At 47.4% G+C, this 16,145-nt stretch overlaps 1 protein-coding gene across 1 annotated transcript; it reads right to left on the bottom strand.

Moving 5' to 3' along the window:
• Nucleotides 1-4,102: 4,102 nt before the first annotated feature.
• LOC148182906 (uncharacterized) lies at nt 4,103-15,932 on the bottom strand. The gene is made up of 5 exons (XM_088064299.1): nt 15,328-15,932; nt 13,834-15,083; nt 13,041-13,150; nt 4,908-5,037; nt 4,103-4,191 (listed from the first exon to the last, which is right to left on the bottom strand). The coding sequence occupies exons 1-5, from the start codon at nt 15,930-15,932 to the stop codon at nt 4,103-4,105; spliced, it is 2,184 nt and encodes a 727-aa protein (XP_087920425.1).
• Nucleotides 15,933-16,145: the final 213 nt, after the last annotated feature.

Below are 16,145 nucleotides of genomic sequence, written 5' to 3'. Positions count from 1 at the left end.
GTTTTCTGTCTAGCCGTCAGACTCCATACCTTACTCTGTCTGGATCCAATCTAGTCTGGATTCTCCAAGTTACTGACTGACTCCATTCTGCACTGAGGGAAAAATCCAGTCCGGGTTTTCCATCCAACCAACTCCATTCCGTGCTGTGAGACACATCCAGTCCGGGTTTTCCCTCCAACCAACTTCATTCCGTATTCTGTGTTCTGGGAGAAATCCAGTCCGGGTTTTCCAAGTTACTCACTGATTCCATTCCATACTCTGGTTTTCTCTCCAACAGACTAATTCCATTCTGAACTTCAGGAGAAATCCAGTCGGGTTTTCTGTCCAACTGTCAGAGTCCAATCCATACTCTATGGGAAATCCAGTCCAGATTTTCCAAAGTACTGACTGACTCTATTCCGTACTCCAGGAGAAATCCAGTCTGGGTTTTCAAATTTGCCACCTGACTCCATTCTGGGAGAAATCCATACAGGGTTTTTCCCCCACCCGACTCCATAAATATCCAGTCCAGGTTTTCCAATTTGCTGCCTAACTCCATTCCATACTCTGGGATAATGCCACTCCTGGTTTTCCCACCAACTGACTCAATTCCGTACTCCGGGACAAATCCACTCTGGGTTTTCCAATTTACCGCCTAACTCCGTGCCGTACTCCCAGAGAAACCCAGTCAGAGTTTTCCCTCCAGCCGACTAAATTCCATAATCCGGGAGAAATTTGGACCAGGTTTTCCAAGTTACCAACTGACGCTACTATGTACTATGGGAGGGTTTTCTAATTTATCACCTAACTCCATTCTGCACTGGGGGACAAATCCAGAAGTACAGTAGGGGTTTTCCATGCTACTGACTAACTCCATTCTGTACTCCGGGAAACATCCAGTCCGAGTTTTCACTCCAATTGACTCAATTCCGTACTCCGGGAGAAATCCAGACAGGGTTTTCCAATTGGCTGCCTGACTCCATTTTGTACTTCGGGAGAATGCCACTTCTGGTTTTCCCACCAACCAACTCAATTCCGTTGCCCAGGACAAGTCCACTCCGGGTTTTCCAAGTTACTTGCTGACTCCATTCCATAATCTTGGAGAAATCCAGTCCAGGTTTTCTCTCCAACAGACAAACTCCATTCTAAACCCCAGGACAAATCAAGTCCGGGTTTTTTGTCTGAACTTCAGACTCCATTTCATACTTTGCGGGAAATCCAGTCCGGGTTTTCCAAGTTATTGACTGACTCTGTTCTGTACTATGGGAGAAATCCAGTCCAGGTTTTTTTTCCAAACGACTCAATTTTGAACTCTGGGAAAAATGCAATCCGGGTTTGCCAAATTACCAACTCACTCAGTTTTGTACTCCGGAAGAAATCCCGTCCAAGTTTTCCTTCCAATAGACTGACTTCATTCCATACTCCAGGAGAAATCCAGTCTGGGTGCTCCATCCAACTGATTGATTCCATTCCATACTCCAGGAGAAAGCCAGTCCTGCTTTTCCCACCAGCCGACTCCATTCTGTACTCCCAGAGAAATCTAAACCAGGTTTTCAAAGCTATTGGCTGATGTCATTCCGTACTCTGGGAGAAATCCGATCTGGGTTTTCCAATTTACTGCCAAACTCCATTCTTTACTCTGGGAGAAGTCCAGTCCAGGTTTTCCCTCCAACCAACTCAATTCCATACTCTGGGAAACATCCAAAAGTAAAGTCGAGATTTTCCATGCTACCAACTGACTCCATTCCGTAGTCCGGGAGAAATCCAGTCTGAGTTTTCACCCCAGTCCACCAAATTTTGTACTCTGGGAGATATCCAGTCAGGGTTTTTCAATTTACTGCCTGACTCCATTCTGTAGTCCAGACAAATCCAGTCCAGGGTTTCCTTCCAACAGACTGACTCCATTATGTACTCTGGGAAAAATCCATTCTGGGTTCTCCATCCAACCAACTCCATTCCATACTCCGGGAGAAATTCACTCTGGGTTTTCCCTAGAAGCGACTCCATTCTGTACTCCGGGCCAAATCCACTCTGAGTTTTCCAAGTTACTCACCAACTCCATTCCGTACGCCGGGAGAAATCAAGTCTGGGTTTTCCCTCCAACCAACTATATTCTGTACTTCGGGAGAAGTCCAGTCTGGATTTTCCTTCCAACCAACTCAATTCCGTACTCTGGGAAACATCCAAAAGTACAGTCGAGGTTTTCCATGTTACCGACTGACTCCATTCTGTGCTCCAGGAGAATTCCATCTGGGTTTCCCTATTTACTGACTGACTCTGTTCCATAGATCTGGCCCCCAAATTCTGCCTGCCACCGGCGTAGACCTGTACGCCAGCCGTGGACCCAGGTAGACCTGCCCTCCTGGGATCACCAGGATCAAGATAGATCTGTTTGCCAGCAGCAGACCTGGATAAACCTGGCCTCCTGGGACCGCATGCCACCGGATTTGACCTGTTTGCTGTCCTCGGACCCAGGTAGAAATGGCAGCCCAGGGCCACCCACCACCACAGTAGAGCTGTTTCGCCGGCCCCAGCCCCAGGTCAACCTGGCCTCCAGAGGCTGCCCGCCACTGGGGTAGACCTGTCCACAGGCTCCAGACCAGGGCAGACCTGGCATTCCGGGGCCACCGGCCACCAGGGTAGACCTTATCGCCTGCTCCAGACCCAGGTGGACCTGGCCTCCCACAGCCGCCCCTCTCTGCACACTTCTCCCATCCCCGTGTCAAGCTGCCCCACCCCGTGCACCGCCCCCTGTCGACGCATCACAACGCCCTGCACCGTGCGCCGCCCGCCATCGATGTGCCACGCTGCCCTGCCCTGCCCCTTGCTGCCGAGACATACCGCCCCGTGCACCACCCTCTGTCCCTGTGTCAAGCTGCCCTGCCCAGCGCTCTGGCCCCCCTTGCTGTGTCACATCATCCTGCATCCTGTGCTGCCTCCCGTTGCCAAGTGAAGCTGCCCCACCCCCCACCAATGTGTCACGCCGCCTCGCCCCACCTCCCACTGGCACATGATGCCATGCCCCTCTCTCCGCCTCCTGTTATGCCGCCCTGCCCCTGCCCCCCGCCACTTTGTCACCTTTCTCTGGCCCCGTCACCGCTCCCTGTAGAGATGTCATGCCACTCTGCCCCCAGTTGCCATCCACTGGAGGTCCATCACGCTGCCCCGCCCTACACGCTGCCCCCGGCACCACATCACACTACTCCGTTCCACATGGCATCGGTGACGTAAACAATGGCACCACGATTCCCAGTTATCAGATGGCCACACTGCTGCTGGAATTACTCATTAATACAACCCAATATTCATTTACTCACATAATCGCCTAACAACTCACACCTCAATTTCCACACCACGCCACGTAAAACCATCCTGCACTGGCACATGGTCCACGCTGCTTCACCCACACAGCATTGGTGACGTAAACAATGGTACCATGTTTCCCAGAATCACATAACCGCACTGCTGTTAAAATTGCTCATTAATACAACCCAGTAATCGTTTAATCACATAATCGCCTAACAACGCACACATCGCCCATCTGCTTTCCAGATGGAACTACAGCAGTTCCCCACACCCTGCTGCGCAACGCCAAACCGTGGCGCACTACCGCATGGCAGATCCCCCTGGCGTGGCCCAGGCAGATGGTGAGGAGCCGCGAACAGCCAGCGGCGTGCAGTGCAGCTCAGCGGACATGTGTGTGCCACCATTTTTTCTGGAACTATGTGACGCTTGGGCGCAGCCTTTTTTTTTATTGGACCCACATTGCTGCACTGCACTGCTAGGCCACCGCCATGCCGCGCCCTAGTGCTGGGGTAAACCTGGCCTCCACCCACCCCACTCGTCACCCCCAGCCACTGCATCACACCACCCCGCCACGCCCACCAGCCCCCATTCTTGCATCAAGCTGCCCTGCCCCCACACGCCACCCCCGTCGCTGCGTTAGGCCACCCCCCTTCACCCCCCGTCAGTATGCCACTCGGCCCCACCCCATGTTTCACCATCTGTAGCTGTGTCATGCCACCCTGCTCCTCTCACTGCCACCCGTTCTCGCATCAATTTATCCCGCCCTGCCCACCGTCCCCTGCCGTGACATCATGCCGCTCTACCCTCCATTGCCGTGTCACACCACCCCGTCTGGCACCACCGCCACGTCGTCACACTGCTCCGCATTTGGTGGCCACCCCCAAAGTCCCTTCAAGCTGCCCAGCCCTGTGCACCACATCTGGACATCATGTCACACCGCCCTGCCCAGCGTGCTGCCGTCCATCGAAGCATCATGGCGCCCTGTCCTGCGCACTGCCCGCCGTCTACGTGTCACGATGCCCTGCCCTGCCCTGCCCTGCCCTGCCCCTTGCTGCGGCGACAGGCAGCCCTGCCTTGCACACCGCTTTCCATCTCTGTGTCAAGCCCGTTTTTCCCCATTTCTTAACCCTTTGTCCCCATTTTTTAACCCTTTTTCTCCCATTTTTAACCCTTTTTTTCCCCATTTTTTCCCCATTTTTTCCCCATTTTTCCTCATTTCCCCCCCTTCCAGTATACACCAGTTTAACAAGTCCCAGTTGAGGCCCAGGAGCAGTAGAGAGCCTGGCTCCCAGTATAAACCAGTCCAAACCAGTAACCGCAAACACCCTTTTAACACTTTCTTAACCCATTTCCCCCATTTTTAACTCTTCCTCCCTGATTTTTCACCCTTTTTTCCCTGTTTTCCCCTGATTTTCCCTATTCTCCCCCTCCCAGTATAAACCAGTCCAAACCAGTAACCCCAAACCCCCTTTTAACCCTTTCTTAAACCATTTTCCCCCATTTCTCCCCCGTTTTTAACCCTTTCTCCCCCATTTTTAACCCTTTTTTCCCCATTTTTCCCCAGTTTTCCCCATTTTTTCCCCATTTCCCCCCCTCCCAGTATAAATCAGTTTAACCAGTACCAGCAGAGGCCTGGGAGCAGTAAAATGCCTGCCCCTCATCGGGGCTGAATGCCATGTCCAGGATGCTCCAGCCCACCTGGCGGCCCCTGCTGGCCCAGAGGACCTGCATCCCCTCCCCTGACACCTCAAACTATTGAGAGACCGCCAGCTTATTCACCAGTCTTCACAGAAGTAATCATGAACGCCGTTTATTTCTATCTTTAGCACACTTTTTATAGGGTTCTACAGGGTCTGCGGACAGAGTAAGCTACTATTGGCTAACACACACAGGTTTACATTCTTATCCTTGTACACAAGAATATTGTTTTGCTTTACTCTCTCTTCTGCAGGCAAGTTTCAAGGATTTTAGCCCTTAATATCACAACTTATTTCAAAGGCTGGTTTGTGCAGACAGGCCTTTACTAATATATAAAATATATCAACAATTCCCCCTTTCTCTTTTTGCACAAACCAAGCTTTGGATAAGATAACATAAAACTTAGACTGTCATCCCAATTAACATTATAAGTAAAGTCTGTCCCCCTTCTAGCACAAGAGACCTTAACCATCCAGTGATGCCCCAGCTGGCAAACCAACTTCCAATGGGGTCACCATCTTCTTTCAGGGCATGTAACCCATCCTGTAGCTGGCATAGTTGCTTATGGATGGAAACTGAATGATCAGTAAGATTCAAACAGCACATGCCTTCAAATTCCTCACAACCGTGTCCTTGCGCTAAGAGCAAAAAGTCAATTGCAGCTCAATTTCATAATACTGCATGATGTACACTACTCACATCGGCTGAAAGCTCACTTAACATTGTGGATATTAAATTTAATTCTTTCTTAGTCTAGCAAGCGAGCCTTTTTAGAGTGGCTAGGCTTTAATTCATTCAGGCTTCACTTTGACTGTTTGATGTTCTTCATTTTGCTAGCTATATTCAACAATTGATGTAAGCTTTGGTGGAACAAAGTTAAGTTTCCCAAGATAACAGGGTCTTCTATGTGGACTAGCAGGAATCTAATTCCATGCTCTATCTCCACAGATGAGGAAGATGGAACTAGGTAATCGCTTTGGTAATTGTCCTGTGAGATTGCACCACAAATAAAAGCTTTACTTTCAATGGTAGTAACAAGATCAGCTATAGGGTTGACTGCAGCTCAGTGCCGCATTACTTTGTTAGAATGACTTTTTGTTGGGGGTTCAAACATTATCCATCCACCTGAGGTATCGGTGGAACTTAACAAATCTAATTCTTCTGAGGGTTGTAACATTGAGAACCTTGGTAATTTTTGCTTGCCAACAGGCTTCAAGTTGTCTTAATGTGAAGCCAACAGTGCGACTGCACTCTTGCAACATTGCCAATCGATTCAGTTGAGTCTTGTTACTAATTAAACCTCTGAATGCTTGAGGATCCCATTCAGGGACTCCTACGAGACAGGTGCGAAAGGATCTCCAGGGGTGGCTAGGCTTAGACACATTGACCTTTGGCCAGTTCAATGTGCCAGAGTAACCCATATGTTCTGTCACTTTTGGATATTAGTTAGCAGACAGTTGGTCAGGACTATACACAACACAATTACCATAAGCAGTTTGTTCTATGTAAATGACACCATACTTGCAAACTCACAGCTAAAACTTTAATGTTAAATGAACTTTCAAAGATGCTTACACTACCTCTTGAAGGGAAAATACTTATACTTTATACTAACATAACAATTACTACAGGCTAAACTCAAACTATTATCTAACTACTTTTAACACACGTGCTCTGGTATATATGTAGTCTAAGCGTGAAAGCAATTTGCTGAAAGGGTAAACACACAACTACAATTTGCTTTATATACAGTTAAATGGAGTCTCTACACTTCTTAGATCTTCTACAGAATTTCTCTAACACAATTCAGTCCTGGAACGTTCACTTCTCCCGTGAAGTCAGCTGGCAGCTGATCGGTGACTGAGGGCTTTGATGTTCAAGTTGTTCTTCAGATCCTTCTAAATCTTAAAACAAAGGACAACTGAAAAATTGGTAGAGACACAACATCATAATAACAACATAAAATTTCTGTTGGTAAACTCTCTGTGTAGTGTTCAGACACAACTGTGTCCTGACAGGTCCACTTCTGATCCATGTCTGGAGTACCAAGGCTGTGTGATGACATCTCTGTTCACTGGATCTCGTGTGTTCAGAGGCACACAGTCTGGTCAGATGGACAGGTGACCTTTTTGAACCTGCCAACAAAACACAGACACTTCTCTCCTTGAAGTTAATGAATTACACTAATGAAATGCTTTTAGGGCATCAATCTCCCCCGTTTTCTTTTAAAAAAAATAAAAATGAGATGTACTTCTGTTATAAACATCAACATCAACACAAAACCATATACACAATTAATAAGGACTTATACCAGTTAAAAATCAATTAAATCATAAACATTATTAATAACATATGTAATATAAAACTACTATTAATTATTAAAACACTGCACCAGCATCCCATAGTTAGCAAACAAACAGAAACAAAAAAAAATCAGTGAAGGATTGGATAATCACCTCCGGAAATGGTTCTCCAAGCCCACTTCAAAATTGATCCAGCTGTATTATAAATAGGGCCAAATTGCTGAGTCAAAAACTGACTCAAATACTCTTTTGGTACAGAAAACATCTGGATCTGTTGGCAAACATTCTGTCCAGGTAAAGTCAAGGCTTGGCCAGGGCCTAGGCTTTAAACTGGAAAGATGCCTCTTAACATATTCCTAGAACAAGGTTCTCAATAGTAGCAGCTATGAGATGCTCACAGCACAGCAAACTGTTAAAATGCATTTGTACAAAGCAAATGATCAGGAGCCTTAGGTACCAGACCAATTAAACCATGCAGCAGTTGGTTTAATCTGAAGCCTCTCCCATGGCTACTGATCCTCAGCAATGTTACATCTTCTTAAAATTCTGGAAACACTGAAAAATAAGAAAGCTATAACAAACAAAACTGCAGAGATTGCAACAACCAATATAACTCCCGGTGAAGTCAAGGGTGTCACAGACGGTATTCATTTCTGTCCACAAGCAGGTTCATCAGTGTTCTATCACAGCTGTTTCAGTTGTGGCTGTCTTCATATCTCTAGGAAAATAACTATACTTTGCAGTTTAAACAAGTGTCTCTAATAAAACATAAAACAATTTAAATTAAACAATATTTAAACCTAACAATAATTATTTATGACAAAAGGAAATAACAAACTTAACCTTAAAAGAATATCTAAGTTAGAAAACTTAAAAACATTCAAGCCTAGACATAATAAAACTTGACTATCCTTAATTCTATTAACACTTAATCTATATTAAATAAAAACATAACTTAATCTTATTCTGTTACTACAAAAGCAACTAAAAGTTTGATATATACCTTTTAAACAGAATATAGCAATAACATGGATTCACTATAAAAATTATAAAACTGTAACAAATACATCACAATTCTATGTCATCTAGCTTTGAGAATAACCCACAATAACTGCAAATGTTACTAAAAATACTTATTCATAACAGGAATTTACCTAGTATATGCTTAAATTGGTTAGGATTTTAAAGTGCATTTTTTCTAGAGAAAAACCACAACAACACAGGATTTGGCAGGTGGCCATTTAGCTTTTGTAGCACTTTTCAGGAACATCAAGTCCAATTTTGAAACTAAAATCCAAAATCCAAATTGGTATATATGCAGTTATATGTGTTTTATATAACAAAAGAACTCACATTGAAATTACCTTATTAAAATTGTGGAAAAAACAAGCAAACGGATAATACATGCTCTAACTTAACTTTGTCTTGTACAGTAAAGTTCTCTTAACTAATTATTTTTTAAACCACAAATCTCTTCTGTAGATAACATTAATTGGAAGGTTTTCCTAGAAGCTGTAAATCACACCATATTTTAACCTTAAGTTCTAAAACCAATTATTGCAAGGCAACTTCTGTTAAACACTCTTTCTCTTTTTTTTTAACTTTCAAAGAACCACAATAATTTCTCCAGTAAAACTCTAAAAACTGCAATTGCATAAACTCATAATTACTTAAAACACAAACTTAATTCTAGAATGGTATATAAAAACATTTTGAAAACCCAATAAATCATGACTTTTTAACAAACTGGGTATTATCCCGGTGCTTTTTCTTAGCGAGAGAGCAGGGGGGTTGACTGCCCGCCCTGCTGCTGCTGCAGCTCTGCTCTTATCTTTCTTCACATTCTCTACATACTCTCGCAGAGAGGAAAAATGGAGAGAAAGAAAAAAAAAACCTCACAAAGTTAACTTTAACAAATGCAGTTTTTTCTCTCAATCTCTCTTGTTGTTTGCAGATAGAGGAAAAGGGGCACGATTTTACAAAAGCAGGCGATGTTACACGAAAAGTCTCTCACGGCCAGGTGCTAACAGCGGCGATCATTGCAGCTTATCAGCGTGGCCTTGGAACTTTTCTTGCCCTGCTTCTACCCCCAGGGTGCCTTTGTTCTCTGCGCCCACCTCAGTGCTCCCCCATGTCCCCCTGGTTCGGGTGGAAACCAATCTAAATTTGGCTTCTTTTCTTCCAGGGTGGTAAGGATGGAACTTAAATAAGATTGTAATGTTAAAAGCGACTACAAAAATTAAGCAAATATTTCTGGATGTATCACATCCTGCCATAACTGAACAGCTTCTGTTTGTTGTTTCAGCGTTCGCTGTGGAACTTTTTTTTCTCATTATTTTCTTCTCTTTGACTCTCTCTCCCTCTCTCCATGGGCAGCATAGATAGGAGTGCTCACCCAGCAGTGGGAGGTAAAGGCATCTGCCGCTGTGACGCAGGTAGAATTACGGGGCTCACAGCCTCAGCATATCTCGCTTTTCTGTTTTTTAAGGTATTAATTACAATCTGCCAAGTTCGACTGAGAGACACAGTGTCCTTGCTCTTTTCCGTGATTGCCGTTTCCCATATCAGAGCCGATATATCAGTCCGTTCTTGCACCGCAAAAAGCAGTGTGGGCACTGCAAATGCCCATGACAATTAGCCCATATAATGAGCATATCCAGGTCCTTTTCCTGGGCTGCTTCGCCTTGTTTAACGAGGATGCAGAGAAGCAGTTTTTCCGCCGCCGCACATTCCGCTTCCATGCTAGTGGTAAACCGCGGGAGGGAAGGTTGCGACCCTTCTACTACGCCCTCGCCTCTCGGTCCCCCCCAGCAGCCTGAATTTCCACGTCTAACCGCTCTGCGTCTCACCCCGCTCAGGCTGCCTATCTGGTACCGATCCAAGGCAGCATCTATCTGCTCTCAGATCCGCTCCACCAACCTTGGTCCAAGGCTCCGTCCCACCGTGCATGGATCCACTGAAGCCCTCCTGCCCGCAGGGTGTCCTGTTCAGAGCGCCAAATATTGAGAGACCGCCAGCTTATTCACCAGTCTTCACAGAAGTAATCATGAACGCTGTTTATTTCTATCTTTAGCACACTTTTTATAGGGTTCTACAGGGTCTGCGGACAGAGCAAGCTACTATTGGCTAACACACACAGGTTTACATTCTTATCCTTGTACACAAGAATATTGTTTTGCTTTACTCTCTCTTCTGCAGGCAAGTTTCAAGGATTTTAGCCCTTAATATCACAACTTATTTCAAAGGCTGGTTTGTGCAGACAGGCCTTTACTAATATATAAAATATATCAACATCGAACAGACGCAAGGTATGGTCGGGGGGGGGGGAATTTCAGGGGATTTTTTTTTGAATTTTGGGGGAATTGGGGGGTTTGGGGGAAATTGGGGGATTTGTGGGGGAAATTGGGGAGATTGGGAAAAAAAATGGGAGTTTCGGGGAGAAAATGGGGGATTCTGGGGGAAAATTGGGGATTTGAGGTTGAAATTTGGGGGTTTGGGGTGAAAATCTGGGAAAAATTGGGGATTTTGGGGGGAAATTGGGGGTTTTGGGGAAATCTGGGGGGAAATCGGAGAGATCAGGGGAGAAAAACCAGGAGTTTCAGGTGGCAATCTGGGGATTCTGGGAGAAAATCAGGGGGAAACTGGGGGGTTTGGGGGGAAATTTGTGGATTTTGGGTAAAAATTTCGGAGTTTTGTGTGAAAATCTGGGAAAATTTGGGATTTGCGGTAAAAAATTGGGGATTTCTGGGGGAAATTCGGGAGTTTTGGGGGGAAATCTGGGAAAATTGGGGGATTTGGGTGAAAAACCAGGAGTTTTGGGTGATAATCTGGGAAAATTTGGGATTTGGGGTAAAAAATTGGGGATTTCAGGGGGAAATCCGGGAGTTTTGGGGGGAAATCTGGGAAAATCGGGGGTTTTGGGTGAAAATCCAGGAGTTTTGGGGAATTTTGGGGGGAAACCAGGAAAAAATTGGTAATCTGGGGGGGAAGTTGGGGATTTCCAGGTGAAAATCCAGGAGTTTAGGGAATTGTGGGCAAAAATTTGGGATTTTTGAAGATTTGGGGTCACATTTCTGGGAATTTCAGGAATTCCACTGAACCCCGGCACCCAAAAATGCCCAAAAAACGACTTGAAACCCCAACCGCTACCCAACCCCTGCCCCCCCAAATCCCCAAACCATCCAGAATTCTCCCAATTTTCCCCAAATTTCCCCAAATTTTCTCCAATTCCTGGGAATTCCGGGAGTTCCCACCTATCCTGAGAGGCCGTCAGGAATTTCCAGCTGCATTCCGAGATGCCGCTGAAAACCTTCTGGGGGTGGAGCTCCAGCGCTGCCTTGTGATTGGGCAGGAAGCTGCAGAGGGGGCAGGGCCTGAGGGGCCGGGGACGCCATGCCCCCTCTGAAGGGACATGTCCCCTGACCCAGTATGGACCAGTATAAACCAGTATAGATTGGTTCAAACCAGTCCAAATCAGATCAAACCAGTTTAAACCAGTCCAAATCAGTTTAAACCTGTTCAAACCGACCTGAACCAGTTCAAACCAGTTCAAACTGATCCAAACTGGTTCAAATCAGATCAAACTGGTCCAGACAGGTTCAAAGTGGTCCAAACCAGTTTAAACCAGTTCAAACCAGTAATGCCAAACCCCCTTTTAACCCTTTCTCAACCCATTTCCCCCCATTTCTTCCCCATTTTTAACCTTTTTTCCCCATTTTAACAATTTCTTAGTCATTTTAACCCTTTTTTCACCGTTTTTCCCCGTTTTTTACCATTTCCCCCCATTTTCCCCCCTCCCGGTATAAGCCAGTCCAAACCAGTCCAAACCAATAACCCTATTGCTCCATTTCCCTCAAATTTTCCCCATTTTTAACTCTTCCCCCCCCATTTTCAACACTTCCCCCCTATTTTTAGCTCTTCTTCCCCCATTTTTTCACCGTTTTCCCCCATTTTCCCCATCCCAGTATAAACCTGTCCAAACCAGTAACCCCAAACCCCATTTTTCCCCATTTTCCCCTTTTCTCCCCATTTTTAATCCTTTCCCCCCCATTTTTCTTCCATTTTTAACCCATTTTTCCCATTTTTTCACTGTTTTTTCTCATTTTTTTTCTGTTTCCCCCCATTTTCCTTCCTCTCAGTATAAACCAGTACAAACCAGTAACCCGAAACCCATTTCCCCCCATTTTCAACCCTTTTCCCCCCATTTTTACATTGCTTTTCCCCATTTTTTCCCCTCCCAGTACAAACCAGTACAAACCAGTACAAACCAGTACAAACCAGTGATTCCCAAACCCCCAGGCACATCAGGGCACACCAGGGCAGACTGGGGCACACTGGGACACACCCAAGCACACTAGGGCACACCCAGGCACACCTGGGCACACCGGGACACTCCTGGGCACACTGGGGCACACCCAAACACACCGGGGTACACCAAGGCACATAGGGGCACACCCTGGCACACCTGGGCACACCTGAACACACTGGGGCACAATGGGGCACACCAGGGCACACTTGGGCACACCCAGACAAACTCAGGCACACAAAGACACACCCAGCCACACTGGGGTACACCAGGGCACACCAGGGCATTCCCGTGCACACTCGGACACACCTGGATAAACTTGGGCACACAGGGACACACCCGTGCACACCTGGGCACACCTGGGCACATGCGGGCACACCTGAGCCCACCTGGGTACATCTGTGACGCTGCCCGCCGCGGCCCGTCACGCTTGGGCTAGCTCTGCTCACTGGCCGCTGGCAGCGCCAGGAGTGGGGAACGGTCTGGGAGCTGTTTTCCCCAGACCGAACCTTCAGAGCCTTCCTAATACGCAAGGCGCTGCGGATCTCGGCGTCGTGGGCTTCAGCAGAGAGATGGAGGAGACCCAGAGTCCAAGCAGCTTTCCAGGAAAAAGGATTTATTGAGGGAAAGGAGCGGTGACAGGACGAGGGCTGGAAAGGCACACAGGAACCCAGAGGACTCTGAGCACCGAGCACTTCTGTGCACCACAATTTAAAGGAAGGAGGGTACAAACTCAGGAACCAATGAAAACACAGCTTGGGAGGAGTCAAAGGAGGGGTTCACAACATCTGGGACCAATGGGAGGAATACATGGGAGGGACGGCAGCTGTAACACCACTGGGGCTTCGAGTAAGGGATGAATGGCAGGGAACATGCTGGAACAGAGGGCTGGGTTTACATTGACTGACAGGGACTAGGGGCAGGCTAAAAGTGATGGGCAAGGAAGGTTCAGGAAAAAGGGGAGGGGTTTACAAAACTGACAAGTGGGTAAAACCATTACAAAACCATAGGGGGACAACAGGAACAGACCACTAAATTTAACAACAAAATAAACTGGCTGCAACATCTCCCCCTTTCTTTTTTAGAAGGAGGTGGTTGCGTCAGGAGGAGGCGCAGAGGGTTCGGTAAACCAGTCCTTGAGTAATGGAGAAGGAGGAGGGGAGGAGGAAGGGGGAGAAGGTACATTAACAACATTGATTTGGGGAGGGGGAGACACGAGGTGTAAAACTGATTGAACTAAACATCTCTTTAAAATTGCAAAGGCAATTAAAACGATGAAAATTACAAAAACAACCCATAAAATAGTCTTTAAAATAGATGAGAGCCATCCGGACAGTCCCCAGTTGGAAAAGATGTTGGTGGCCCAGTCTTCGTGCTCTTGTTTTATTTGATGGACCATGCCTTTCATTTGTTCGATCGTCTGGCGGATGGTGGGGCTCTTGGATGTTAAGTTCAGGCAGCAGAGCCCCTCGAATTCCCTGCAGTCATGATTGTGTAGGAGCAGCAGGAAATCTATGGCCGCCCGATTTTGGAGGGTGGCCTGCCTGGTTATTTCCTCGTCTTCGAGGAGGTCGCTTAGTGCAGCTGACGTTAAATTGGCCTGTTTTACTACCCAGCACTCAAATTGGCCTAATTCACCAAGGGCTCGAGCAGCGGCCAACCAAGGCAGGAAAACTGACACTGCTACCCGTTTTAGCTTGCTCCAATGGAAAATTTCTGAGTCACAGTCTGGATCCAAGTCATCCAGGCTGCGCTTTTTAATGGTCGAATTATTCTTTTGACTCCAATTCTCAATTTGGGTTGTGCTGGGCGAAAACAGGGACAGCTGGCCCAATGTGCATGGCCCTCCGAGAAGGCGAGAGGGGATGCCTGCCCATGCCCAATCTCCACAAATTAGAAACAAACCTTTGGGCAACCGAAGAGGGGTAGGATGGAGGGTTGAGGGCATCTTTACGTGAGCAATATGCTGGCACCACTTTGCCGCTTGGAATTGTTGGTTTACTTGCTCAACTTTGGGATACGGTACAGGGTCAGAGGGGTAATAACGAAAATGAACGCAAAACGATGCCGGGGAGGAATCTAGAAGATCAAATTCCTGGGGCTCAACGGTCGCCCGCTCCAGCGTGGCCTGCCAGTCTCTCCAGAGGAGGAGGGGGTTCTTGACAGGCTTCTTAATTTTGTACACTGGAGCAGAACGGATGATACGTTGAGCCGGCTTCCCCCGGTTGGCATCTTGAACTAAAGTAGTAAGGGAGTCGGGAAATTCCTCCGCTTTCAAAGGGATCCCCACCAGGCATGTTGTCATTGGGTTTCCCGCTGCTCCGGTGGAAAGACACAGTTCATCCCGCTGCAGGGACTTTGCCAGCATGACCCATACATTCTGCTTGGGTTGAGGCACGATCCACCCTTCTGGCTGGGCCGCCATCAGCAAAACGCCGACGATAATCATGGTGATTTTTGGGGCTGTCATCTTTCCTCCTGGATGGCTCTCTCTGAAACAAAACAAACATACGAAAAGCATAACTTTAACTGAAAAAGGTAAGTCGACATAGCAAAAAGGTAGGGGTTTGGGTTGTTTCCTCCTCCCCTTCGGGATGGGGGATGGCTCATCCGGATGCGACGTCATCGACATCCTCGACCCTATCTGGTGGCCTGCTTGGATGTCTGGGGACATAAGGCTTCACCCATCTTTGTGGGATCCACCTTAGTCCCTGGGGCGAGGATACGCAAGCGTACCCCCGCCCCCAGGTCACCAGAGCAAAAGGACCCAAGATCTTCTGGGTCTCAGGGTCCCGGACCAGCACTGGAGGGCGCTGTTGCAACTGGTAACTCTTGGTGGTCTTGAAATGCTGGGCCACTGGAGGGTTAGGGTCCTGCTCTGAACAATTGAGGAAGTTAATCGTGTAAAGGGCTTTGCACAACCGCTCCTGTGGCGTGCAGCCCTTCACAGTCTCCCTTTGGTGAGAAAGGACACGCTTGAGCGACTGATGGGCTCGCTCAACGATCGCTTGGCCTGTGGGGGAGTGTGGGATGCCTCTCTTATGTTCCACTCCCCACTCCTGCAGGAATTCCTCCAGTCTCCTGGAGGTATAGGCTGGGCCATTATCTGTTTTTATTTCTTTGGGAACCCCCAGTACAGAGAAAGCCTGCATTAGGTGTTTGCAAACATGCTCGGCTTTCTCTCCTGTGTGGGCAGAAGCAAAGATGGCACTCGAGAAGGTGTCGATGGAAAGGTGTACGAACCGAAATCTGCCAAACTCGGGGACGTGTGTTACGTCCATTTGCCACACCTCGCAGCTCCCCAGACCTCGAGGGTTGACCCCCGATCCCAGGGAGGGCATTGCGGTGGATTGGCAGTGTGGGCATGTGGCCACAATGGCTCTGGCTTGATCTCGCCGCAGGTGGAATTGGCGGACTAGACCAGGCGCATTTTGGTGAAACATTTGATGACTCAGCTTGGCTTGCTGGAACACGTCAGGGAGCTGAGCCATTGAAACAGGGGTAGCGAGGGAATCTGCTATTCTATTCCCCTCAGCTACCGGGCCAGGGAGTTC

Source organism: Pseudopodoces humilis, chromosome 18 (assembly GCF_049639895.1).
Source record: "Pseudopodoces humilis isolate 2021_Gansu_Grassland_sample_001 chromosome 18, ASM4963989v1, whole genome shotgun sequence".
NCBI lineage: Eukaryota > Metazoa > Chordata > Aves > Passeriformes > Paridae > Pseudopodoces > Pseudopodoces humilis.
This window is presented reverse-complemented; position numbering and strand designations above follow the sequence as displayed.